This window comes from Wyeomyia smithii, chromosome 3 (genome assembly GCF_029784165.1).
Source record: "Wyeomyia smithii strain HCP4-BCI-WySm-NY-G18 chromosome 3, ASM2978416v1, whole genome shotgun sequence".
In the NCBI taxonomy this organism is placed as follows: Eukaryota; Metazoa; Arthropoda; class Insecta; order Diptera; family Culicidae; genus Wyeomyia; species Wyeomyia smithii.
The window spans coordinates 39,314,735-39,339,561 of NC_073696.1; the positions used below are offsets into that span (position 1 = coordinate 39,314,735).

General features: G+C 37.5%; 6 protein-coding genes across 10 annotated transcripts; 3 read left to right on the forward strand and 3 right to left on the reverse strand.

The window, feature by feature from the left end:
* Window positions 1-3,731: 3,731 nt before the first annotated feature.
* On the forward strand, window positions 3,732-5,521 carry LOC129729635 (zinc finger protein 330 homolog). The gene is made up of 3 exons (XM_055688356.1): window positions 3,732-3,962; window positions 4,028-4,575; window positions 4,918-5,521. The coding sequence occupies exons 1-3, from the start codon at window positions 3,829-3,831 to the stop codon at window positions 5,163-5,165; spliced, it is 930 nt and encodes a 309-aa protein (XP_055544331.1). The 5' UTR covers window positions 3,732-3,828; the 3' UTR covers window positions 5,166-5,521.
* On the reverse strand, window positions 5,262-6,720 carry LOC129729634 (COP9 signalosome complex subunit 6). Its single transcript, XM_055688355.1, has 4 exons — window positions 6,617-6,720; window positions 6,140-6,561; window positions 5,567-6,078; window positions 5,262-5,464 (listed from the first exon to the last, which is right to left on the reverse strand). Exons 2-4 carry the CDS (start codon window positions 6,528-6,530, stop codon window positions 5,324-5,326), a joined length of 1,044 nt encoding a protein of 347 aa, XP_055544330.1. The 5' UTR covers window positions 6,531-6,561; window positions 6,617-6,720; the 3' UTR covers window positions 5,262-5,323.
* A 2,524-nt stretch (window positions 6,721-9,244) lies between these two features.
* LOC129730638 (deoxycytidylate deaminase) lies at window positions 9,245-10,113 on the forward strand. Its single transcript, XM_055690141.1, has one exon. It carries the CDS (start codon window positions 9,365-9,367, stop codon window positions 9,980-9,982), a length of 618 nt encoding a protein of 205 aa, XP_055546116.1. The 5' UTR covers window positions 9,245-9,364; the 3' UTR covers window positions 9,983-10,113.
* On the reverse strand, window positions 9,987-17,094 carry LOC129730636 (myb protein). Of its 4 annotated transcripts, none has more exons than XM_055690139.1 (9): window positions 16,820-17,094; window positions 15,646-16,107; window positions 14,156-14,305; window positions 12,377-13,189; window positions 11,766-12,059; window positions 11,475-11,665; window positions 11,157-11,406; window positions 10,881-11,039; window positions 9,987-10,719 (listed from the first exon to the last, which is right to left on the reverse strand). In XM_055690139.1, the coding sequence occupies exons 2-9, from the start codon at window positions 15,721-15,723 to the stop codon at window positions 10,591-10,593; spliced, it is 2,064 nt and encodes a 687-aa protein (XP_055546114.1). In that variant the 5' UTR covers window positions 15,724-16,107; window positions 16,820-17,094; the 3' UTR covers window positions 9,987-10,590. The 4 variants fall into 4 exon arrangements, with proteins under 4 accessions (XP_055546114.1, XP_055546113.1, XP_055546112.1 ...); XM_055690138.1 differs by having other exon boundaries at window positions 16,692-17,094; XM_055690137.1 differs by having other exon boundaries at window positions 15,646-17,094.
* Window positions 17,095-21,626: 4,532 nt separating this feature from the next.
* On the forward strand, window positions 21,627-22,824 carry LOC129729329 (ribonuclease H2 subunit B). 2 transcript variants are annotated; one of them, XM_055687841.1, is made up of 3 exons: window positions 21,627-21,896; window positions 21,949-22,011; window positions 22,078-22,824. In XM_055687841.1, exons 1-3 carry the CDS (start codon window positions 21,863-21,865, stop codon window positions 22,758-22,760), a joined length of 780 nt encoding a protein of 259 aa, XP_055543816.1. In that variant the 5' UTR covers window positions 21,627-21,862; the 3' UTR covers window positions 22,761-22,824. The 2 variants fall into 2 exon arrangements, with proteins under 2 accessions (XP_055543816.1, XP_055543813.1); XM_055687838.1 differs by having other exon boundaries at window positions 21,638-21,896; window positions 21,949-22,824.
* On the reverse strand, window positions 22,771-23,682 carry LOC129729330 (SNAPIN protein homolog). Its single transcript, XM_055687842.1, has 2 exons — window positions 23,230-23,682; window positions 22,771-22,904 (listed from the first exon to the last, which is right to left on the reverse strand). Exons 1-2 carry the CDS (start codon window positions 23,560-23,562, stop codon window positions 22,842-22,844), a joined length of 396 nt encoding a protein of 131 aa, XP_055543817.1. The 5' UTR covers window positions 23,563-23,682; the 3' UTR covers window positions 22,771-22,841.
* Between the last annotated feature and the right edge of the window lie 1,145 nt (window positions 23,683-24,827).

The following is a 24,827-nucleotide window of genomic DNA, read 5'->3' on the forward strand; positions in this document are numbered from 1 at the left end:
CATTTTCTCCATCACTAGAATCAACCAAATACTCGAAAACAACTTACGCGTTCTATATTTAGGTTTTTTTTTTTTGGCGGCAAATTTTCAAATATTAATAGCAAACTGCGGGAACCGAGACAGCATGAAATACAGAATACAACTAATGACAGTTCGCCAGCTTTCAGTAGAATAGTCATTTAAGCCAACGTTGCGGGACGTGCCCAGTTTTACGGAATTACTTTAAATAAACATATAAGGATGAAAAAATCCATGTACGCACAAGTAAAAAAAAACTGCAAAAGAATTATGCTATCGATAACTTGGGAAAACGGAAACAAATTTTCGTGAAATGGAGGGAACATTTTATGAAGTAGAAAGAACGTAGCTCATTCCGGAAACGATTGACTGACGGATAAGTTGGTTATTACTAAATCCGAAAAAGATATGCGAAATACATCACGAACAAACATTTTGCCAACGCTGGCTAGTGACGGTCTCCAGAAATTGGCAACCGCCGGTGTGAAAAAGAAATAGTGGAATTGGTAATCCCCATTAGAGCAAGCCCACCAGTGGCTAAATTGAAGTTTCTAAAGCTAGTTTGGCAACTTCCACCATAACGCGGCAACCGCACCGGGCGTTGCTATGTTGGTTTGGGAAATAGCAATCCCCACCTCGGGTAGTAGCGAGTTATTAAATTTGGCAACGCGATAGCAACGAGCCGAATCGTTGCTATTTGATGAAATGTCAAACTGTTGTTTTTTTTTTGTGCTCGATAGTGAATGTTCGTAATAATATTACGAAGATAATGAGTGTTTCGAATGCGGACTCAATTGGTCGGCCTCGGAAGACGAAGCGTTTTGTTAAACACGTCGTAGGACGCAAGTGTCGACGTGAACCACTACTCAATTTTTTTTCCGATTGAGCTGAAATTTTGGACAGGGTGTTTTTTCGGGCAGGTAAACATTTTGTATAGGTTTTTTATTGAGATGGCCATTTTGGTTGGCATTTTGGTCTGCAACCTACACGATGCGGAAAGCTCAAATTCTCACAAGATTGGCCAATATTATTCAATAAACCTGGAAGGTTTGAGCAAATCTGCCCGGGAGTATTACCAACTATTTTCCCGTTTCGTTCGGTCGTTTTATAAAAAACCATTTTCCTCCTTTACCGCTGTTTCAATCTTCAAAAATAACCTAAGATGAGTTCGAAAGCGGCGTTGGAAATGGTCATCGGTATAGACCGGTGTTTCCGATAAAAACATTGTTAAAACGCTGGATGGCACCTTCCTCCGCATGGCGGTCAATATTTGGCTATTTACTAGGCTGAGAGCCGCCCCGAATCTTTCCAAAAACCATTTTCTTAATCGCGTATAAGGAAATTTGTTCTGCGAAATCATTTTCTCCATCACTAGAATCAACCAAATACTCGAAAACAATGTACGCGTTCTATATTTAGGTTTTTTTTGGCGGCAAATTTTCAAATATTAATAGCAAACTGCGGGAACCGAAACAGCATGAAATACAGAATACAACTAATGACAGTTCGCCAGCTTTCAGTAGAATAGTCATTTAAGCCAACGTTGCGGGACGTGCCAAGTTTTACGGAATTACTTTAAATAAACATATAAGGATAAAAAAATCCATGTACGCACAAGTAAAAAAAACCTGCAAAAGAATTATGCTATCAATAACTTGGGAAAACGGAAACAAAGTTCCGTGAAATGGAGGGAACATTTTATGAAGTAGAAAGAACGTAGCTCATTCCGGAAACGATTGACTGACGGATAAGTTGGTTATTACTAAATCCGAAAAAAAATATGCGAAATACATCACAAACAAACATTTTGCCAACGCTGGCTAGTGACGGTCTCCAGAAAATTGGCAACTGCCGGTGTGAAAAAGAAATAGTGGAATTGATAATCCCCATTAGCAACGACCGGTGCGAAAATCGGTTGCTATCCAAAATAGCAACGGCCAGCGTTGTGAAAATAGCAACTTAAATGGCAACTCACCGGTGCGCTTGCTCTAAGGCCGTGAAAACTGCGCTAGGAACCGACACAAGTTCGGTTAAACGCAAATAAAATGTAACAATTATTTCCAAATTAACATTGCACACTTCTAGCAATTTTAGAAAACTTGGAGAGTTGCAAAATACCTTGAGAAGTCCTTGGTTGAGCAAAATTTATAAACAATATTCTTGGTACAGCAAAAAAAAAATTCGTTGGTGGCAATATACTTGCCACTGCCTCTTATAGGGTAAGGGAACACCTATAGATCATTGCACACGAAAAATAACCTCACTTTTCTGACACTTCCCACAGGTTTGTTTACAAGGTGTTCCATTCACTTTGTATGTGATAGGAGTAAAAATGAATGATACGAGTACGAAAAAGATGGAAAAACTCTCCGCCTATGCGAATTCATTTCTGTGGTCTTTTGGTTTATTCTTGGAAACGCAATTTTTAACAAGACACTTCCGCATTTTTATTCGAGCCGAAAATTTTACTATGTGAACAAACCCGCGACAACTGTCAAATCTCTTTCTTCTTCTTGTTTTGTGACGTCATCGTGCAATGATCTATACACAATATTGATATGCAAACATCAATAACCATAAACGGATGATAATCCATATGGTTTAACGATACCCCATAAAGCCGGGACTCTTTCATGAACTAGGTTTTAGACACGATTTATGGTTATTGATTGTGCGGGACAGTATCGTTTTCAAACATTCGAGGAAAAATAGCAATGAGCTAGTAAACATAAACAGTCAAGTTAACCTAAAAAATAATACTGTAATAATAAAGTGTCAATCTAATAACTCGAACGATTTATTTAACAAAATTCGGCACACAATCGACTGGTTCCTGTTTTGACAGTTCAAACTAGTTCCCGAAATCCACTCCGCCAGACTATACTTTAAATGTCTCATGTTTATACACGCTAAAACAACTGGCATCATTGCTTTCCGATGTTTGTCAGCTGAAAGCAGAGATGCCAGACTATTTTTTGGCAAGTATGTATAATCCATAAAAATGTCTGTATAAGTCTGTATACCGCTGCGAAAAAAAGTTACCGATACATTGATACCTAATTATTTGTCGACCTGTCATATTGTTTTGTTTCTTGCTTGTTTTGATTTTTCTTTTTCGAGTCTATCATAGTTGGTCGATTAATCGATAACTAATTTATCTTTTAAATCTAAGTAACACATAGAAGTAAGAGTCTTTCCCGTGATAAAAATCGTCGTTCGTCGTAATGTAGCTAAACTGATACATGATGGCAGAAGTCTCGCGGTTATAAAAATAGTACCTTCAAGGTTTGGAACATTTTAAGCAATTCTTCAACGTTGGATATTGCTCCAATATAACCTGCATGGCAATCGATCGAGACAATCAGCTTTTTGTTACTGGGGGCGAAACAGGCAGATTAGTGCCCACGGGGCCGATAAAAACCCCGATAGCCTGACTCGATTCCCGTTGTCATGATTTCACTCTCAAAAACGCAAGAATAATATGTTCAGCAAAGTGTTCAGTTCCTAGTTTACTTTTTCCAGCAACGGCTACAGTGACTTTTGGTTTTTATGTTCGTTTTTTTTGTGTATACTGGTAAAACCATTATGAAGAATATCAGATATCTGTGTAATATCTGTATTATACTAAATGTCTGTATAAAATCTGTAGGCTTATGCGTGCCTGTATCGCAACACAGAAAGTCTGTATAATACAGATTTGTCTGTATATCTGGCATCTCTGCGTGAAAGCATTTCGATTTGACAAGCTCTGAGAATTTGCTGTTCGCGTTTGTTTTTTTTCCCTGCAATCATACCAATAAGATTTTTGGAATGCCGAAGAAAAAAACTGGCCAACGTAAAAAGGCTGAAAAGCAAAAACTGCGTCAAAAAGAAATTCGGAACCGCGAATCTCAACTGCCGGAGCAACCATGTAATCTTCCAATGGACTGTGAAAAATGTGGCAAGTAAGTGACTGTTTTGCGTAACCCTAAATATTTCGATTTTCAGCTAAAATTGACATTCTCGACAGGAAGCAGAAATCCCGTGCGTTTTGCTATTTTTGTCAAAGTGTCCAACGTTTACCAATATGCGCCCAATGCGGTAAACAAAAATGTATGCTGAAAACTGGTGACTGTGTTATAAAGCACGCGGGAGTTTTTACGACTGGTCTGCAAATGGTTGGGGCCATTTGTGATCACTGCGAGGCATGGGTTTGTCACGGCAGGAAATGCCTGCAATCGCATGCTTGTACCTGTCCTCTTATTGATGCTATCTGCGTTGAGTGCGAACGAGGTGTTTGGGATCATGGAGGACGCATGTACAAATGTTGCTTCTGCGATAACTTTCTCTGTGAAGATGATCAGTTTGAGCATCAAGCATCATGCCAGGTGTTGGAATCCGAGTCATATAAATGTCAATCATGCAACAAGCTGGGTCAGTATTCCTGTCTGAGATGTAAAACTTGTTATTGTGAGGATCATATTCGTCGAAAGGGCTTCAAGTATGACAAAAACAAACCGATCCCTTGTCCCAAATGTAACTATGATACCAGTCAAACGAAGGATTTGAGCATGTCTGGTAAGTTTCTATTGTTTTCATATCAAATCTATCATCTGCATTCTATATTTCGATTTAGAACAAATTATTATAGTAAATTCTGATGTGTTGTTTTCACACTGAATAGCAGTTCTGATCAAATTGTTCGTGATCGAAAAACATAACAGGGTCGTATTACAGAAGTCGAGTCGACTCGGCTCGCCCATGTAGTACATATTTCGAATAAGACGAGTTGCTCGTCGAAGCTTCTGCATTACGGCCCACCATATAGATGATTTATACTCTGATATTTTTACTTAATAGTAATAATAAGTCAGATTAAAGATTTTTTGGAATAATTCTATTTCATTTACAAAAATTTAGTGCGCAGCCACAAATATGGCCGCAAACGTCAAGATGACTCCGGAGATGATGATGACTACGTCTACGATGCCGAATATACTGCTTATCGACAAGCCGCAGATAGATATAACGAAACTGATTCGGATGACGATGACGACTATGAAGATGGTTCAGACGATGATGAGTCCGACGATGATGAAGAAGAAAGTGAAGATGAGAAAACTGTCGGTGATGCTGGCACAAGCTCCGTCGGACAGAGCAGTAAATAAAAATGCAATTGTTCCTTCGCTTTGTTGAATTATGTAATTGTGGTATAAATATACCGTGAGTGGGACTATTTCGCTCAAATAATTATAAAAAATTAATTAGTGGAAACAAACTCAACAGTTTCACCTTTTGCATTTTATCAAACTACTGAACTTAAAATTTAAAAAAATAATCCTCGCATTCTGCGGCCCATTCCTTGGCGATCATACAGCACGTTAAATTTATTAACCAGCTGATTCATATCGTTAGACACTTTTGTTAAAGCACCAAGGTAAGTTATAAGACCGACGTCATTTGATTGCTGCAAAAAATAGTATTTAATGTTTGACTTAATATAAATTAAAAACTTGTGCTAAAACATGTTCCGATTTTTTCTGGTTTATACGAAAAATGTTTTCCTTACCGTGTAAAATTCTTCCTTGAATGCTGGATTCTGAATCACCGGCAATCGACGACTAAGAGAGAAAGCTCCGCGGAGTATCTCTTGATTCACCTCCAGTTGACCACCTTCAACAGCTTTGATGTATGCTAACACGATTTTTACTCTTGAGTGCAACATTTTGATAGCGTTGTGCTGAGCTAGCAAATGCTCGGCAACAGTCGAATTCTCATCAGATTCATTAGTTGACATTCGAGCAACGTGATCTACCCCAATTCTTTCCGCTTCTTCAGTAGCCAAAGTATACGTTAGTGGAACAAACAGCATTACCGCATCGCCTTGTACAATGTCGATTACCGATTCATACAGCGAAATCGGCAGCTGGTTCATATTTCGACTAGTTGGATCCAGCAGCAACATAATTGGGCACTCATTAATTTGACAAATTTGCTTGTGAATATTAATGTGCTTTTCCGAAGGTATGCTACCAGTTGTATACCAGCCCAAAAAATCCAAATCACTGAAAACCTGTTTGTCTACAAAATGATAATTACCCAATATATTTTGAATATCAAACATAACTCTAGTTTAACTTACACTGTTGCTCTTTCACGTTGTAGTAGTCCATCAAGATATGTACCTCATCTTCGACTACATCAAACTTTAACTCGAAAGAATTCATAACTTCAATGTTCCGACCTTTCTGCTTACCAATTAGTGCTCCAAAAACCTGAGATCTAAATCCATTCTGTGCCCGAATCCTTGTCCAGTGGTCGGAAATGTTCATAATTACCAGCGGATGCAAAGAGCATGTAACAGACGGTACGGTAGCACTACCGGCCATAACATTTCGGGATTCCGCATGTACAGTAGTAGCTAGATTGCCGGTTCCTACTTGAGCAGACACCCCCGATGACACAGATAGAGATGACGAAATACCAGGCGGTGCTTCAGGATCTATGTCCATCTTCTCGTCGCGATGGCTCATTATGAATTTATGGGTGGTTCGAAGAAAGATTCTGAAATTCAAAGTGATGAAAATAGAAAAAAATTCACTGCAATATGAATACATACTATATTTTACACACTGATTCTGACTCTTTCTGCTTTCTGATTTTTTCATTATGCTTGCATCCTTGACAGCAGAGCTGCCAGATCTAGTGACTTATGAAAATAGCGCATGGAAAAAAATGCGTGCAACTCTCGCCAAACATGTGAAAAGGTCATAAGTACCAAATGTGTTATTATTATACACTGTAAAATAAAATCACGTTGAAGTAAAGTAATTTGCTGTTGAATTGGCACTACTTGCCTAACATTTCAGAGTTGAATGAAAATCTTTCGAAATATATTAATGCAAAGAACAGCAAATCACTTTATTTTCTGTTGTTATGTTCATCTTTGTTGATATGCCTATGTTTGAGATACGGAATGTCAGTCAGTTGGATAATTATATAAATTCACAATAAATTCAAGACTTCATTTTATTTTAGATTTTCCATTTTTATTTTATTTTAGAATATTAATTGAGATGGTTACTGTCACTGTATTGATGCAATCGCATCCCAGGATCTGTAAAAGAGTCGCTTTATTGTTATTCTGTTATTGTTAATATTTAAAAGATTCAATAAAACTCACGCTTAAATAAATTTTTGAGCTCTGGGTAAAAGTGCTGCTTGCGCCGTTCACCATCGTCCCTTTTTTTGTTTCGCTTTGTGGTTTTGACGTTTGTCAATTGGAATTGCAGCTGTAATTCAATTGATTTAAACAGTGGTGATAATACAAGAGATATTCATCACATACATAAGACATACGTAATACTCAGGAAGAAATCTTCCAAAAAAGTTGGTACAAAATGAACTACTCGAATGGTACCACACTCTGAATAAAATCACTGTTTGAGTTGTTTTTGAAGGCAGTGTACCTGCGCAGCCCTGCATTTGTCTCGTTCTTACTCGAAAAATGCTGCATTTATTTTGTAAATAACTTTTTGACAGTTCCTAATGGGATTTTCTGTGGGGCTCGATAAAGCCGAGGAAAATAAAATTCATTTTGTTCATTATTTATTTAGCAATTTGACAGGACGAGGTACGGAGTACTATGGGGCAACGTATACCAGAAAAAGACGCCAGTGTTACGTATCTCTTATGTATGTGGTACCACCCTCTGAATAAAATCGCAGTTTGTGTTGTTTTTAAAGGCAGTGTACCAGCGTAGCCCTGCATTTGTCTCGTTCCTACTCGAAAAATGCTCCATTGATTTTGTAAATAACTTTTTGACAGTTCCTTATGGGATTTTCTTTGAGGAGAGGTACGGAGTACTATGGGGCAACGTGTACCAGAAAAAAACGCCAGTGTTACGTATGTCTTATGTATGTGTAAGACATACGTAACACTGGCTTTTTTTTCTAGTACAGGTTGCCCCATAGTACTCCCTACCTCGTGCTGTCCAACTGCTCGACAAATAATGAACAAAATGAATTTCCTTTTTCTCGGCTTTATCGTATTTACAAAATCAATGCAGCATTTTTCGAGTAGGAACGAGACAAATGCAGGACTGCGCAGGTACACTGCCTTCAAAAACAACTCAAACAGTGATTTTATTTAGAGTGTGGTACCATCCCAACAAACAATTTTGTCGATTTACAGCTTAATAAGCTATTATTCGATGGATCTCGGCTGAACTATAGCTTAATAAGCTGTTAACCAACAAAATTGTTTGTTGGGATTCGAGTAGTTCATTTTGTACCAACTTTTTTGGAAGATTTCTTTCTGAGTGTTACGTATGTCTTATGTATGTGCTAACAGAATATCCTCTTAGATTTATATTCCTACACTTGAAGATCTCGTGTTGGACTGTGTTTTGGTTTTGCAACTTGAAAAACAACAACAATAACAAACGTACAAGCAATGAAACATCACCCGTGGACTGCCTTATTCATCATAAAAGGAGTCATGCAGAGGGGATTCACTGCTGTCAAATTTCATATATGTGTGCGTTATCGCAGATCAACTCTGGTCCATGACGTTTGTTGGTCCATGATGTTTGTAACTATGAACTATAATGGGGGAAAAATCACTACACAACACATTAATGAAAGATTTCCGCGGTTTCTCGAGTTTTGATAAAAAAAACGTTCCAATTCTATAATATTTCACATCGATCAATTTCATGACCAAAAAAAAACCAGAACAAACGCCATGTTGTCGAATATGTTGGTTACATGATGTTTGACAGATAGATCCCCCCTGGAGTCATGTAATACAGAGGCTATGTGTATATAGAGTCGCGCGAATAGAAAATCGATCGTTTCGGCAACACAGTTTTTGTGCCGTTTGTTGCCAAGAACTATACAGTTCTGTTTTTCACCATGCATAAGCGAATATCATTTTTTGAAATTCTTCACAAGGTACACAGTTTTGAAAGATTACACCGGTGATGTTTTGTTAAATTTAAGTGAACCAGTGTACAGGTTTAATGTTGGATTAAAATGTGTAAGTAAAACTTCGGAAAAACACATATTCTTTATTACGCTCAATTGCAACACTTTTCATCCACTCCTAACATTATCACCTTGTTTATTTACATTGCTCGATTGGTACCCTCGTTTGACACTGATTTGGTTCCTTTGGTTTCATCTTTGCGGGACTCTTATTATAAACATAGACTCTGATGTAATTGAAAAAAAAAAACGTGAATAAAATCTGGCAACCCAGGCAACATTTGGCGCCAAATTGAGCGGGCGAAATTTTACCGAATGAATGTTTTTATTATAAAACCGTTCCCATTTTTAATTCTGTTGAAAAACGACGTTTGATTGTGATGGCTAATAGCGACTACAATTCCAGCTCGGCAAAATCAAATCGACCTACATCGAAAAGAGATGACTTCCTCAACTGGAACGAGTACTTCATGGCGACAGCCTTCCTAGCGGCAAAACGCAGCAAAGATCCAAACACCCAGGTAGGAGCCTGCATCGTTAATAAAGAGAAGAAAATCGTCGGGGTGGGCTACAACGGATTTCCGATAGGATGCAGCGACGATGAGTTTCCATGGAGCAAAACTTCTGATGATGCCTTGGAAAATAAATATTTGTATGTTTGCCATGCAGAGGTGAATGCCATTTTAAACAAAAACAGTTCGGATGTTAAAAATTGCACAATGTATGTTGCTCTTTTTCCGTGTAACGAATGCGCTAAAGTTATAATACAATCACGCATCCGAGAAATCGTATATATGTCAGACAAGCATAACAATAAAAATACTACAATTGCATCTAAAAAGATGCTTGATGCCGCCGGCGTTAAATATTGGCGATTTGTACCAAGAAACAACATTTTAATAAATTTTTCAGAAATAGACTGGGACAACTTAAATCAGCTTCCTGCTACTCCAGTCAAAAATAAGGACATTCAAAGATGTATCAATAACTCCAAGTAGAATGTTTTATATCATAAACAGTGATAATTTATTGTTATATATCTCTTCTATAAATATGATGGGTTTATATTTTTTTACAAACGGACAAATAGTCGTCAATAAAATTTGCCAGGGACTGGTACAAAAATAAATATGCGTTGTATTTTTGAGGCTTCTGCTTCAATGAATTTGCAAGATGCAAAATGCTGTATAAAAACATCCTCACAAACGTCACAGTGAAATATCTAGCCTAACTGTATTTCTAACTTGTTAGCGATCTTTCTGTTACGGTTAACCATCTTGTAAATTAAGGAAAATAGTGCTTTTAGTTTGTTATGGTGCCAATACCCTATATTGATCTGCTAAAGCTATGGAATCATAAATTTTCAAAGAAGACTAAATTTAACATATTTGAAGTTGTCTTATCGATAAAACTTTTGTTGTAAAGTTTGTGGTTTTACGTTTTGGAAACAGGTCCTCATGCTTCAAACACTAAACTTTGCTCGGAATAAACTTTAGTAACCAAACACAATTGAAGCTTATTTCTTATTGTATACATTCTATCTAAACTAGAAAACACTCAGGACACTCGTAAACACATTAGAACGGTTCAGCAGCAGTGGCTTGTCCTATTTGTAAAAATTCAGCGAACGTGGCTGCAGGGATGTTTTCTTCAGACAGCTATGCGCTTGTTGGGTCATGAAAAGCTGGTCACGGGTTTTACCGCAGGCGAGCTTTTCCCACTTTGGATCCAGAATCTAGAAAAAGAATGTTATGAGTATGCATATCTGTAGAAAACTGTTTCGCCTGAATAACAACAATTTTAGCGAATCGCACTCGTTAGTTAGTTGTAAATTGAGTTAGGTTGAAATAGGGGGCAGCAAAAACAATAGTAATAAGAACACAAGCAATATCCTACCTCGATCGGTTCAGTCGGTTTAACCTGAACTATTTGCGCGTTCGAAGGTTCCAAAATACCTCCTCCTCCTTCCAGTAGAAGGTCCGAATCACTAAGTGTCTCGCGAAGTATGCTGGGTGGTGAAAATATAACGCCAGAGTCCGATATCAGCGATTTGCTCTGTTAATTGAAATAGGAATTTGTTATCAGGGGGCCAACTTTTCTTCGGGCAACACATTTTATTAGTTTGAAGCAATCTATTAGGTTCAACATACCAGATCTTTGATGCTCACTTACCGGCGTCTCAGCAAAAAAGCTCATATCGGAGTTCTCCCAGTTCTGTGTAAATGCCGCCTTTTTTGCTCGCGGTGATTGAGGTACGGGTGGTATAGCGTTTTCTTTAGACTCTAGATGCGAACGACCAACGACGTTTCCATTTACACTAGCTGCTTTGCTAGATCTTGCACTGTCAGTTTCTTTAGCCTGTTCATTACTCATGATTTCAGCAATGTCCTCACCAAGTCGTGCAGGACTGGGTGGTATATAGCTGTTGAAAAAAAAGAATAGAAATTCAAAAAACAATCCGTGTCTAACAAAGAAAAAATATTTTCTTACACTGCTGAGCGTCGCTTGCCCAGCTCTGCCATCGCATTTTTGAAGGGCGTTGGGGTACGTGGCTCCGTCGATTTTGAATCTTTTAGAGGCGTTTTGATAGGATTTTTAACGTCATCATCGGTTACTTCTTTTTTCAAAGATTGATTGTCTTTAATTGGAACAGGAGTACTCAAGAGACTAGTGTCGTTATTCTATAAAAAAAAAACAAAAAACAGTTAGCTTAAAGAAGATCTGACACTATGCAGAGCAAATAAAAGTAAAAAATAAAACATAACAAACCAAACAACGTACTTTGAAAAAGATTTTCTTAACAGGTGTGCTGGCCGGAAGCTGATCAAACGAAACATTTAAACTGGGGGAATTTAAAAACTGACTGGGTGAAAACGGAAGTGGTTTGATGGGTGTGACAGTTGGCGAAAGCAGATGCCTTTCAGACTGTTCCTGATTTTGTTGTTGCGTCGTCTGAGACTGAGATGAATGATGCGATACGCTAGGAAGCGACTGACTCGCTGCAGATGTCACCTGCAGAAGTTGCAGGTGTCGTTGTTGCTGGTGAGCGAGCAAAATCTGGTGCTGCAGGTCGTTCTAAAAAGTGCAGGGTTGATTAGTTACATAGCGTTAAACTTAACAACATCTTTCTTGGAAGGCGGGTTTTCATAAGCTATTCTGAATCTGAGCAAAGTTCTTCGGCAACAAAAAAAAAAGTTAAGAATATGATTTATTTGATTACATTAGTAAGAATGTGGGAATTTTTCAAAGTATTCACAACCACAAAACAACAAAAAACTGCTGATGTTACGTAAAACGAGAAAAACATTCAAGAAACGGTGCTTCACAGTATTACAAAAATAAGATCTTAATCGAAATTTACTGAAAACAATCGATCAGTTCGTTAACCTCACCATTTCATTATCATCCCGAAATTTTCGCTTTCTTCGCAGAATGCTCGGTGTGTTGATCTTAAATTTCCGATCGCTTCCATCTCCATCGCTCCCACTAAGCAAATCACTGAAATCTACACTGGTAGGTGTGTACGGCTGGTCGTTGTTATTGCTATTGGTTCCGGGACATCCACCGTTATTGATGATGGTGTTATTGTTTACAGCTACTTTGGCATTAACAAACGCGGTCTTCCCTGTCGTATACAGCGGAGCGATGACAAACTGTTTCTCGCTAGTCGCATTCGGTAGAGGCGAAATGAGAAAATCGCCCTGCTCAGTAGAAACAGCGACCGCTGTACTTTCTTTATCAAGCGAGTCTTCGTCGTTCATGCTATCGACAGACGCCTTTTTCCGATTATTGCATATTATATTCCGTAAGCTAGTCTGGCTTGTTTGTGATTGTTGTGAACCAATTTGAACAGGCCCCGTTCCGGACAGGTGTTGCTGGCTCTGGGATTTTGGTTTACGCCGTGTTGCGTCGGGTCCTTCATACTTTCGTCGCATTGTTGAGTTCCAGTGATTTTTGATAGCATTGTCCGTTCGACCAGGCAGTAGCTTAGCAATTTTTGCCCATTGGTTTCCCCACTGCAGGTGTGCCTGATATATTATATTGTCCTCCTCATCGGTCCAAGCGGTTTTCTTAATGTTAGGATTAAGGTGGTTGTGCCACCGCTCGCGGCACTGTTTGCCAATTCGGCCACGGAGATGACGTGCTATGAGTGTCCATTTTTTTGGACCATATTTGGTGACTAATTCCACCACTTTATCGTCCTCCTACAAAAAAAAAAAAAACAAGAGAATAATTTAGGTAATCAATAAACTAAATAAACTCTAGCATTTACTAGAGTTCTTAAAAATGAATGGCGAACCCTGCTAATCCCAAAGAATTGGGTCCAACTTTCTATAAAACAAGTTAGTGTATCCTTGATAAAGCGGAAACAATTATTCAAAAAATTAAACGCTATCAAAGTCAAATTATTTTCGAAATCATGGCCAAAATACTCGAAAATTTCTTTTAAAATAGCTTATCAATTATCGAAAAAGAATAACAACATAAAGTTCAATCTTGGTGCTTCTTTTATGGATACCTGTAGAATTTAAATTCTTTTTGTATTCAGTAGGAAAAATGAGCCTCCCTCGCTCTGTTGCATTACATAATGATCTACTTCCGCAGATTGTCTTCCCCCTTCGAGTAAACTTTTTGAAATACGGGTGCTTGTTCACTTTCCTTTGATTTCTTACTGCGTCATCATATCCATTAATGTCGATTATCTTCTGCCAGTCCGCTTAAGATTGTACGTATGATCAACTGCCCTGTTCTCGTTTATTTTATTTCCCCTACTATCCATGAGCAGCAAAGCTTCCGGTCACTAGCCTCGGACTACATATACGCGCTTGAAGGGAGCAAATGTTTTGTTTCAACTTTATCGCCATCTTCAATGCGTGGAGCAGAAGTTTTAAAATTTTGCCCACTTGTTCGCAATAGTATACCTATTTCCCTGGACCCCTATGCATTCAAAAATTCGCGTAATTACTGCGATGTGAACAACCTTACAGGGACTTCTGTCGTGTAAATGTGCACTGGGGTGAAACAAACCTTCCCCTTTTTCATTGCGTCGTCTAGAACCATCTACAACTTGATTGAAGTAGATAGAACCTGTAGATTATGTACATACAAAAACCTGACACGAAAGTTCGTGTTTATTCCAGGTTTTTTATTGCATACTGCGGAAAAGTTACCTCTTTCGTCCACGGTCCTTTGATGAGGTCAGGATTAACTACTTTGGTCCAGCGCTGCTGACATTGTATGTCTGTGCGATCTTTCAAAAATTTGGCGATCACATCCCATCGTTCACCGTACTGCTCCACCAATGACTTCAAGGCGGCATCCTAGAACAAGTAAAAAAATTATAACCAAATTATTGACTAAAGTATAAATCACCATAACAATGAGAAAGAGTAAATATGTAATATAGTAGACAATAATATAGTTGAATGCGCCAACTCTATTTCATTTGAGCAAAACTAAGTCATCAAGTTTACAATGTCGATTTAAGAAAAATCAAAGCTTAAGTACGCACGAACACATTCTAGAGAGCTTTGTAGCCGTAGAATTACAGCGTCCGCTTTGACAAGCGAGTGGTGATAGGTTCGAATCTTAGTAGAATCAAGCCATTCGTTGGCAAAGGACTTTAAGTATGGGTTTATTCTCAGGCTCTCTCAGGCTCGCTGGTCTAAAGCTTCGATAATGCACGTTATACGCTGTTAGAGTGATAGCTTGCAGGGGGATATGATAAGGTCGATAAGGAAGGAAGTAGGTTACTGAGTCTGAGGGAGAAGACAAAAAGCACTATAGCACGGAGTAGAGGTTACTTCTCAATAAGTAAAACATTGCAAAAGGGGATAAAAAACAAAATGTGCGAACAGCAAATACCTCCGGACAATGCCACAAAAGATCAAAACTACTGGTCGCAGTGGGGTCCATACAAAAAAAAACACATTCTGCTTATGTTTATTTATTTATAGCAAACTATTAGTAGGTATACAAGGACAGCCCTGTTAACATTAAAAGTCTCTCCCGAACCAGTATTCGAACATATGACGACTGGATTATTAGATCAGCATTGTACCTTGCAACCAGCGACAAACGAGTGTCCAAAACACACGGCTAAAATTTTTCTCGCGTAAATTTTCAAAACAACCTAATTAGCATTAGGAGACTCTTTCGATTTTTGGGATTTTGTCCACGGAGAGGAAAGGTGGGGGAGAAAATTGTCAAAAATCAGCCACGTGGAATGTGGATTGGCTTGCTCTTTTGTCATTTTTCATAGATTGTTATTCAAATATACACGCGATTTTTTTATTATTATTTTTTAGATTTGAAAAATGCATTGAGAAATAAGTTCAATTAATTAATTTATTTATGCATTTATTCAGCATATTTGATATAACAGCAGCATATGCCTTTTAATTCAAGTTTTGTTCAATTTTATAACTATACGAAATTACGAAAATTGATAGGAACTATAACCAAATAAAAATAAATTTTTGAAATAGTAAGAGTGGAGAATAAAAGCAAGAGAAAGTCAAAAATAAGTTTATTATTAAAGGCACCAATCTCTTATCTGCTAGAGTGAAAAAGATCTGACTTCATGGTAGATAAAATAAAATCTGGTTGCACAATAATCGAAATCCGCGTTCAAATTAAGTTGTTCCGAAAGTTGTCTCACCTCGTGTTTGGTCCAACGAGTCTTGCTAGACTTGTCGCCTTGCGAATGCTCCGAAAGATCATCGTCCGAAGATTCCATAACTTATCCCTCACTCGACTCGTCAGATAGCATACAACCAACTTTCAGCTGGCAGGATCTGCTTCACGTCCCTTTGCCTCTCCGCGGCGCCTAGTGATCTGCGCTTAAGGTTTAGCACACTTTATTCACCCCACATGCTTTGGACTGCTTCTAAATTGATTCCACTACGCACTTCATTCCGTCCGGTTCTCGTCTTGCATGTATATATTTAAAAAAACATACACGAAAGCTTATTTGAGAACTTCCTGTCAATATTTCCTATATATAGGAATAGCCTCACTTCTCCCGTAGTTTTCTCTACGGGTGCGCCAACACTTCAGCACTAATCATCATTCATGACACGGTGCGTCTTTTGCCACTTTTTTCCAGCCGTTCTCGGCCGTCCTGATGGTGCAAAGTAACACAAATATCTCAAAATTAGGGATACTTTCATTTAGTTTTACACCAGTATAGCGAATTTTACTATTACTTCAAGCTATTTCAAATTATTTTCTTCGTGAAAAAACATTGACAACCCTAGTGGTTTCAATACAACTCACATATGGATAATATATATTCCTTGTTTAATTACACTTCTACGGCAGATGTTTTGTTTTCATGCTTCTGCGCTTCGCGTGTGGCGTTCGTCCTCGATCTCTTCTAGATATAAATTTCTACGGGGCGATATTTCGCTACCGCCTCTCTTCATATTCACTTTTTACCACCTAGTCTCTCCTGCTCGCTCACGTCAACGGGACAAGCATCGACAACAGGAAGAACACTATTCACCCGACGTTTATACCTATGAGCCTATATAATGTATTGAAGCACAAACTGAGGGTCGCTACCATTGACGTCCCCTTATTTTTTCAAACGTAGCTAGTCTTGGGCTTCTAGCGGCAAACAAAACAAAAGCACGACAAAAATCATCGTGTAAAGGGTGCTACGTTATATACTTATATACTCAATAGAGGACGATAAGCACTCACGGTAAATTGCAAGTGAATTTTCGATATTACGAAATCACGTATAATCTAATCACTCAACTAGTGTTGTCCAATGCATCAACTCATACACTTTTTTAATACTAGAACACTAACACCGCATTGTTACACACCTTTTTTTTCTTACGCTTAAAATGACTATGATCTAATACGAAATACATAAGCAATTCATTTTATAAACTTTTTTCCCGTAAACATTTACATATCGATTAACAACATTCATCACTTTATATTGTAACAGGCTTCCAACTTGTTAAATTTCACTTCATTTTCAAAAATGCTGTTTTATTCTGTAGAAAACCAGGTCAAAATACGTCCCATTATCAATATGCTGCAAGTTCTAAACCAAGTGACTAAACGAACGATGTTCGTTTGTCGGGTGCTTGCCTTTTCAATTTTGACGTTCACTGGGAGCGTCGCTCACAAAAGGCTTTTTTCTCGAGCTCTGCACAAAATGCGTTGCCGCATTCGCAAACCTTTTTGAGCATGCTTAAATGTGGATATAGCTTTTACATCAGCACATGAGCTCTGATATTATTGTATACCTAAATTATGAATGACGATCAGAAGATCTGTCTGATTATATTTGTGAACCTCTGCAGTTGTAATAAATTAATCTAAGATATATTAATTTAAGGCTTACAATCGTTCTATCTTGATGATGGACATATTGATATATACTGATATTTGTTTTCGCAAATCCTGAACTCGTTTCTAGATAATTTTTACAATATTCTGTCAAATGAACGTGTTTTAATTGCCAACAATTTCAGTTGTTGCACAAACTTAGAGTACAATAAAACAAATGGAAATTACATGGAATCTATTAAATCTTCACAAAAGTAATAAAAACCGCAATTTTTTTATCATCTCCCTACTCCACTAAACCACGACACACAACAACCTGTAATGCCACCAATGAATAAAAAACTACAAAAAGTTTACCTATGAATGCCTATAATATTGTACCTGCTCTTCAATAAAAACTGAGAAAATAATAAAACATGGCGTTGTTTTTGTGTAGTGACATCAGTATTCTCGCCAAACATGTGAAAAGGGCCCATGTGCCACATGTAAACAAGCCACAATTTCACGTTTTTTGACGATTACAAGGTTTATCTGCTCGTACAAATAAGATTGTTTGATTGAAAAAAAAAAACATCTTTTATCAACCAATCTTATTTGTAAGAATGGACTACGCTTGTAATCATCACAAAACGAGAAAATTTGATTTGTTTACAAATGGCACATGGGCCTCCCAAGCAGCAAAAATTGTTTCGATTATGAACTTTATGCATCACAGCAACAAATTCTTATGCGAAATTAAGTTGCAGTTACATCTCAGTTTCTTATACAATGACAAAAAAAGCGCAGGAGGTGGAGCCAATTGCAACATTTTCGTTGTTTCAACACAAGTTTCAAGAATGAAACCGCAATGTGTATGAACTAATGCATGGAATTTAATAACAACATGGTAAATGCTGCATGGTAAAATTTCAGCTACGAAGATGCATCGTAACAGCAACTAGGGCGCAATAGAAACTTCATGGCGTTGTGGTAAGATTGTAAAACGGCAAATGATCAGAATGGAAAGAGATTGTCTGTATAGCGATTTATCTTTGATTATTTCTAGAAATTTGAGGATTCAACTCGAGTTATCAATTTCTATTCACTTTTCTCGTTTTTACTATTTACGTCATTTGCTGTAGAAACACTTGCAAGTTCATGGCTCAGTTTTAAATATTGCTTCCCTTATCATGCTAATGGTCATTACCAGTTTTAATTTTGCTTTTTCAATTCATCGGTACCTCAGCGTGATAATGAAATTCAAAGCAATTTATCACATTTCGTTTTAGAGACCCACACTTTTTGGACGGCTTCTAGTCCAAGTACCCAAAAGTTACAACGCAGTAAATAACCTCATCTCAAAAACAAATATAAGGCGAACGATCGAGCAAAAGTTGCTGTTACATGGCTTCAGAACATGACAGCAACTTTTAGAAGTATTTTTATGTGTTTGTTTTTTGTATCCCGCAAGCATCACGTTGGCAACCTATATGCTCCACCCACTTTTCAAATGCCGTTTACACGTTTCAACAACAAATCCAACCCAGAGCGGGGGCCTAGTGTGGTTGGTAACGTCTCTGCCAACCACGCTCGACGCCTGGGTTCGAATCCCACCGCCGACATAGGTGTCGATGGTTGTGGGGTGGCGTGATCCACTCACAACCAACCTAACTGGTCTAGATTCAATCCTAGCCGACACCGGGAGATTTTCTGAGGCGAACAATCTCTGGGATCACGCCTTCCATCGCATGAGGAAGTAAAGCCGTTGGCGCCGGTCCGTTAATAAACGGGTAGTTAGGGTCCTGGGTGTGGAGTCGCCTCCCTGGGCGTCGGTGACGGTTGTACCAGTGTTATCAGTGTTGTCTTTGGTTTGCTTTCGAACAATGCTAGTTTCACTGTGCAATGTTGCCGTGAAAGTGCTGTAGTATTTAACCCATTATGGACCGGACCTAGATCCTGATTTTTCTCCAACGCGATTTTCACAACACAGGCTTGTATTGTTCTAATCGAGAAAAAAATGGTGAAGGAAAAAATTTCCGACTTTCCACAACCGAGTATTCCACTGTTCGTTTTTCCGAACAGTGGGCCAATGTGTGATAACAAATCAATGAATCCTGAGTCATATGATTTCATTGAAATTTAATATTTATGTGGTTCAAGAGCTTCAAAACATTTGGGATGTACATGAACATTACATTTTTTACAGATGAATATTGTGGGTTTGTGACAATGCCTGCATCTACTTGACTTTTCATCGTGAGATCTAGCTGGAAAGTGTAGTCTAATACTTAAAATCAACGAGAGGGGAAATATATACCACATTTTCTTCAGATGCCCGTTGAATAGCAAAAGTTTCTTCATCATCACTCTCTTCCTCCAGTATAGCAAAAACTTCATGCATCGTCAATGCGCTGTGTCGATTGATCTTGATTTCTAAACATGAAGATCGAATTCATTATAGATATACTTAGAGCAAAGTAATCAAAAGACATAAAACTGATACTTACGATAGCTTCAATACAGATTCAGTCAACATAAAACAATAATAACTATAAAATAAACATTTAAAACCAATCCAGCCACTCAACCAACTGCGGTTGACAGTACGTAAACAAAGTGAACACCTATAGGACCACTGTTCGGAAAAACGAACAGTCATTTTCGATCAAAGGGTACGCGCGTTGTAATGCTCGTTGAGTATTGATAAATGGTATAAAATAAAAGTCATCCATTAGTAACTAGAATATATCAATATCAATAGCTTCAATTATTTTTTTCAGTTCTAAAAATTATAATGAAAAATTTTGTTTTTGAACACATCTGCGCGAAACGCTAGCCACCCTACGGGATGGTTGGGGAGGGGTGTCCAGTACATTTTTTTTGTAGCTAACATGCCCAGCTATAATATACAGAAGACGGAATGTTTTTATCTTATCTCAGTTATTCGTGAAAAATTTCTAAAGTACTGTTCGGAAAACCGAACACCCGGTCCATAATGGGTTAAAAAAAAAGAAAAACATTTTTTTCGCTTAATAATGCTTGAAAAAAGAAAATTAAGAATGGAACATGTATTTATAAGCCATGCTTTATCGATTAAGATCAAAATCAGGATAGGGTTTTAGTACCCTATTGTTACTTGGGCTTTTACACATGTTTGGCGAGTACTCATGTCGTTTTCATTTTTGTGGTGATGCTTTGCTCACTGAAAAAATTAACATTTTAAATTAAGATGCGTTATTGTATGCAATACAAAGATTAGCTGTTTTTTACACCACAGCCATTTATTTCCATACGCTCGTTCATAAACCGGTGTATTTTTTAACATCGAATGATTTCGTTTTTAAAATAATCAAAATAATAAACCTATATATATGATCATTGCATACGAGAAATCCTATTGAGAATATTCCCATTCCAGCTGAAAATCGAAAAAAACGCCTTGCGACATTCGATTTTTTTACCTTTTGCACAATAGACCATTTTACGAGACGTTTCTCAACTCAATTCATGAATAAAATTTTGAAAGAAAGCTTGGAACGGCTGACATAACGCACGTAAAAGCAACATCAATATCAGCAGGATCCGTGACACCTGTCAGTTCGTAAAATGGTCTATGCGCATAATGTCGCATCTAGTGCGCTGTTTAGTAGAGGTGGTCGGATTTGGCTTTTTTCGAACCCGTACCCGACTCGTACCCGAATTTTTTTTTCGGTTGAAACCTGAACCCGACCCGAACCCAAAACTTTTTTTTTTCGATCAAACCCGAACCCGACCCGAACCCGAAAATTTTATTTTTGTGAAACCCGAACCCAAAGCTGTAAAACCCGAACCCGAGTTTTTTTTTTTTGGGTTGACTTTTTGTAGCAGTTTGAGGCTGCCCTGAAGCTTTGAGCCTCGAATGGTATTGAAATGTTAATGATTTTTACTGTTGCATGAAATTAGACATCATTATCTTACAAAAATGCTTATTTGATATAGTCGGGTTTCGGGTTTTCAGACCTAAACCCGAACCCAAAAATTTTTTTTCCACCAAACCCGAACCCGACACCTTTGAAAATTTTCAAAACCCGAACCCGACACCCGAAAATTTTCAAACCCGAACCCGACCCGAACCCAACGGGTACGGGTCGGGCTCGAATTTCGGGTTTGAAAACCCGAAACCCAACCATCTCTACTGTTTAGCGCGTCTGATGCGCTATACAGCGTACTAGATGAAACATTATGCGCATTGTGCATAAGATAAAAAAATCGAGATTCGTGAGTCGTTATTTCGATTCTCAACGGGAACCATAATACTCGTTCAAAAATGTTTCCCACACTAAACTCTCTCACCCAAAAATAAATAAACTTCGTCAAACAAGTAACTGCACATAAGCATCCCTGATCGTTGCTTTAGCTTTCGATGTTTTCGAGTTGCGTAAAGTTTTTTTTTTTTTTTTTTCATTCTGGGTGAAGAGCCTCTTGCCAAGCCTTTTCGCGGGAATATTGCGGGTTTTTGTTGTGATGAGTCGGGTACTCGGGTGAAGAAACGATTTGTTTAGTTACTTTAAAATGTGCAACAGCTAAGACAAAATAATTACAACAACGCAATGGGTCAAAATAAACACATTTTCATACTCAAAGGTAAGAATAAATCAGTTATTATTTCGCCAAATCTTTTACGAGATATTTTCAGATCAAGCTGATGAAGCCGTAGACGATCGTTTCGAAATTATCAACCTCCGTAATCCTGCTACTGGTAGATTATCTAAATACGTGCTACGGAACAACGACCAGGATCTATACGAACTCAATTGTTTTGCAGAGACAAACCGATCGTGGTTCGTAGATGAATCAGTACATTCAAACGGTAAAATCTATCTTCCAACGAAGATAGACCCGCTGTTCCTGATCATACCTTATTTGGCTAAACAATGCGAAAACAGGGCAGTTCCATTGGATCATATACTTATTGATGATGATTTCCCTCACACTGGAAAAATTACAAAACTGCTCACTCACGAAAACCAGATAGTGCTCATTGCTGATGTGAAAAAAGCCGGCAATATTCTAGCTTACAAATACAATGAATCTAAAATACTAGAATGGCTTTTACAGAAATGCATACGACTCAAACAAGCATTAGTGCATCAACAAATATTCGTTGCTCGTTCACAAAATTTTATCAAAGAGGAAAAAGAGAACGAGCTACCGGAAGACGAGATGCTACAGTATGCACATGGAATAATTTCCGATTACCTTACACTGGAATTGAGCAAAAAACTGGCAAGTGTTCTTGGGTTTTCCGAGGAAAAAATTTACAAAAAGCGTAAATCAACAGCTGAGATAGAAAGTAATCAAATCAAGAAAATTAAAAAAGAAGAGTTGCACGAAACAACGCCAAGTAAGACTGCAGCTTCGGGGACTAAAAAAGTTAGTGCCAAATCTAAAGCGCTGGCAAAAGCAGCATCCCAGACAAAAAGTATTGCAAGCTTCTTTAAAAAGTAGTTACTATTCGTTTGCTTTGGAAATATTTTATTATAATCTATATAAATAAATAAAACAATATCAATGGCTATATCGATTTAATTAACTATTAGGTTGTCCTTGCGTTGACTGTTCTTGTTGTTGACAGAGAGAAACTAGTCGTTCCTGTTGGATGACAAAAAAGAGGTATTAGCATTGGTTGATAATGCTGTTTATGGTTGAAAAATAACACTATAAGCCCTATTACAAAAGACGTGTCGACTAGACTCGACCATGTATTCCAAATGAGACAAGTTGCTCGTGGAAACTTTTGTAATACAGCCCGATATTTGCTTTTTGTGAAGATATCAATAAAATAAAGGAGTAAAACAGTGCTCGATTGAACAAGGAAACTAAAAATGCATTATAATACCAACTACCTATATGCTTTATTCTTGTCTTCATTTTAAACAAATTTAATTAAAGAGGTATGTTATTTTCAATCGATTACCTGAGCGCCCTGTAGAACATTCATGATAACAACCACTTTTTGTTTAACGTGAACCATCCGCTTAAAATATTCGTGGAGCTGAGGGTCGTTTTCGAAATTTAGATTTTTCATCTCCACCGAGAGGTCGTCCAATTGTTGACGCAATTCCATTTGGTTAAGGCGAGCACTGCGAATATTATTATCCAGGTCGTCAATAACCGGTTTGAACAAGCGAAAAAATCCTTCCGAAAGAATATCCCGAGTTGGGTTGTCGCACAAGTTTTCCGTATTATCGGTACGTTCTTCGTCATCATCTTCAATAGAAGTTACAGAACTATCAGAACGATCGTCCATTACAGATTTTTAGATACTTAGGTATGCGATAGCGGTATTATAAATATTTTCGCTGTTAATGTTTTGGATTGGTAAATAAAGACTTTATAAACTCGATGAACTGACTGTCAAGCAGAGATGCCATACTTAGTGAAATAGTGTTTGTATGTCCTTGAAATACAACATGAAATCTCCTTGAAATGCGGAAGAACGATATAACGCATCAATTCTATAATTACTATAAAAATATATAAAATGAAAACCAAAATAAAACTTTCCAAAATTTTATACTTAATCTTCAGAACATTAAGAATAACTGTCCTTAAAAACTGTAGGAAACACAGAACTCACATGTAAATCTGCTCACCTGGTAGCCCTGCTTTCAAGTCAAATGCATGGCAAAAAAATTTGTGGGGTGAAATCACGGTTTGATAGTACACTATAAAAAAATGTCACGATTACTTCAAGTGTTTTTGCACTTTACTCAATTCGGGTTATTCGCGTTGAAAGAGATTTCGAAAGCTGTTCGCACCTACGTGAACTCTCATATGCAATTGTCAAAATGTGCGTGATGACAAAAGCAAAAATATTTCCTTCCTTCTTTTTCGCATGCAAAAACCAAACAAATATCAGCAACACCGTCAACGCGAATTCGTCACATCACACTGCAAGTTGAAGTGATTTAGTGTTGATTTCTCGATGATTAACACTTTCCAATGAAATGATTTTGCGTTGAAAACTGGTTAATGGAAATCACCATCGTATTATAATGAATATCTCTTGTATTATCACTACTGTTTAAATCAATTGAATTACAGCTGCAATTCCAATTGACAAACGTCAAAACCATAAAGCGAAACAAAAATAGTGACGATGGCGAACGGTGCAAGCAGCTCATTTATCCAGAGATCGGAAATTTATTTGAGCGTAAGTTTTATTGAATGTTTTAAGTTAAAATAACAATAAAACGACTCGTTTACAGATCCTGAAATCAATTGCATCGATACAGTAACAGGGAACATTTCTAGGATCATTTTGTTATTAAATTAAAAATCTAAAATAAAATAAAATTAAAAATCTAAAATTAAAAGAAGTCTTTTGAATTTATTGCAAATTTATATAATTATCCAACTGACCGACATTCCGTGTCTCAAACATAAGCATATCAACAAAGTTATGTTCAACAACAGAAAATAAAGTGATTTGCTGTTGATTTCATCGTTCTTTGCATTAATATATTTCGAAAGATTTTCATTCAACTATGAAATGTTAGGCAAGTAGTGCGA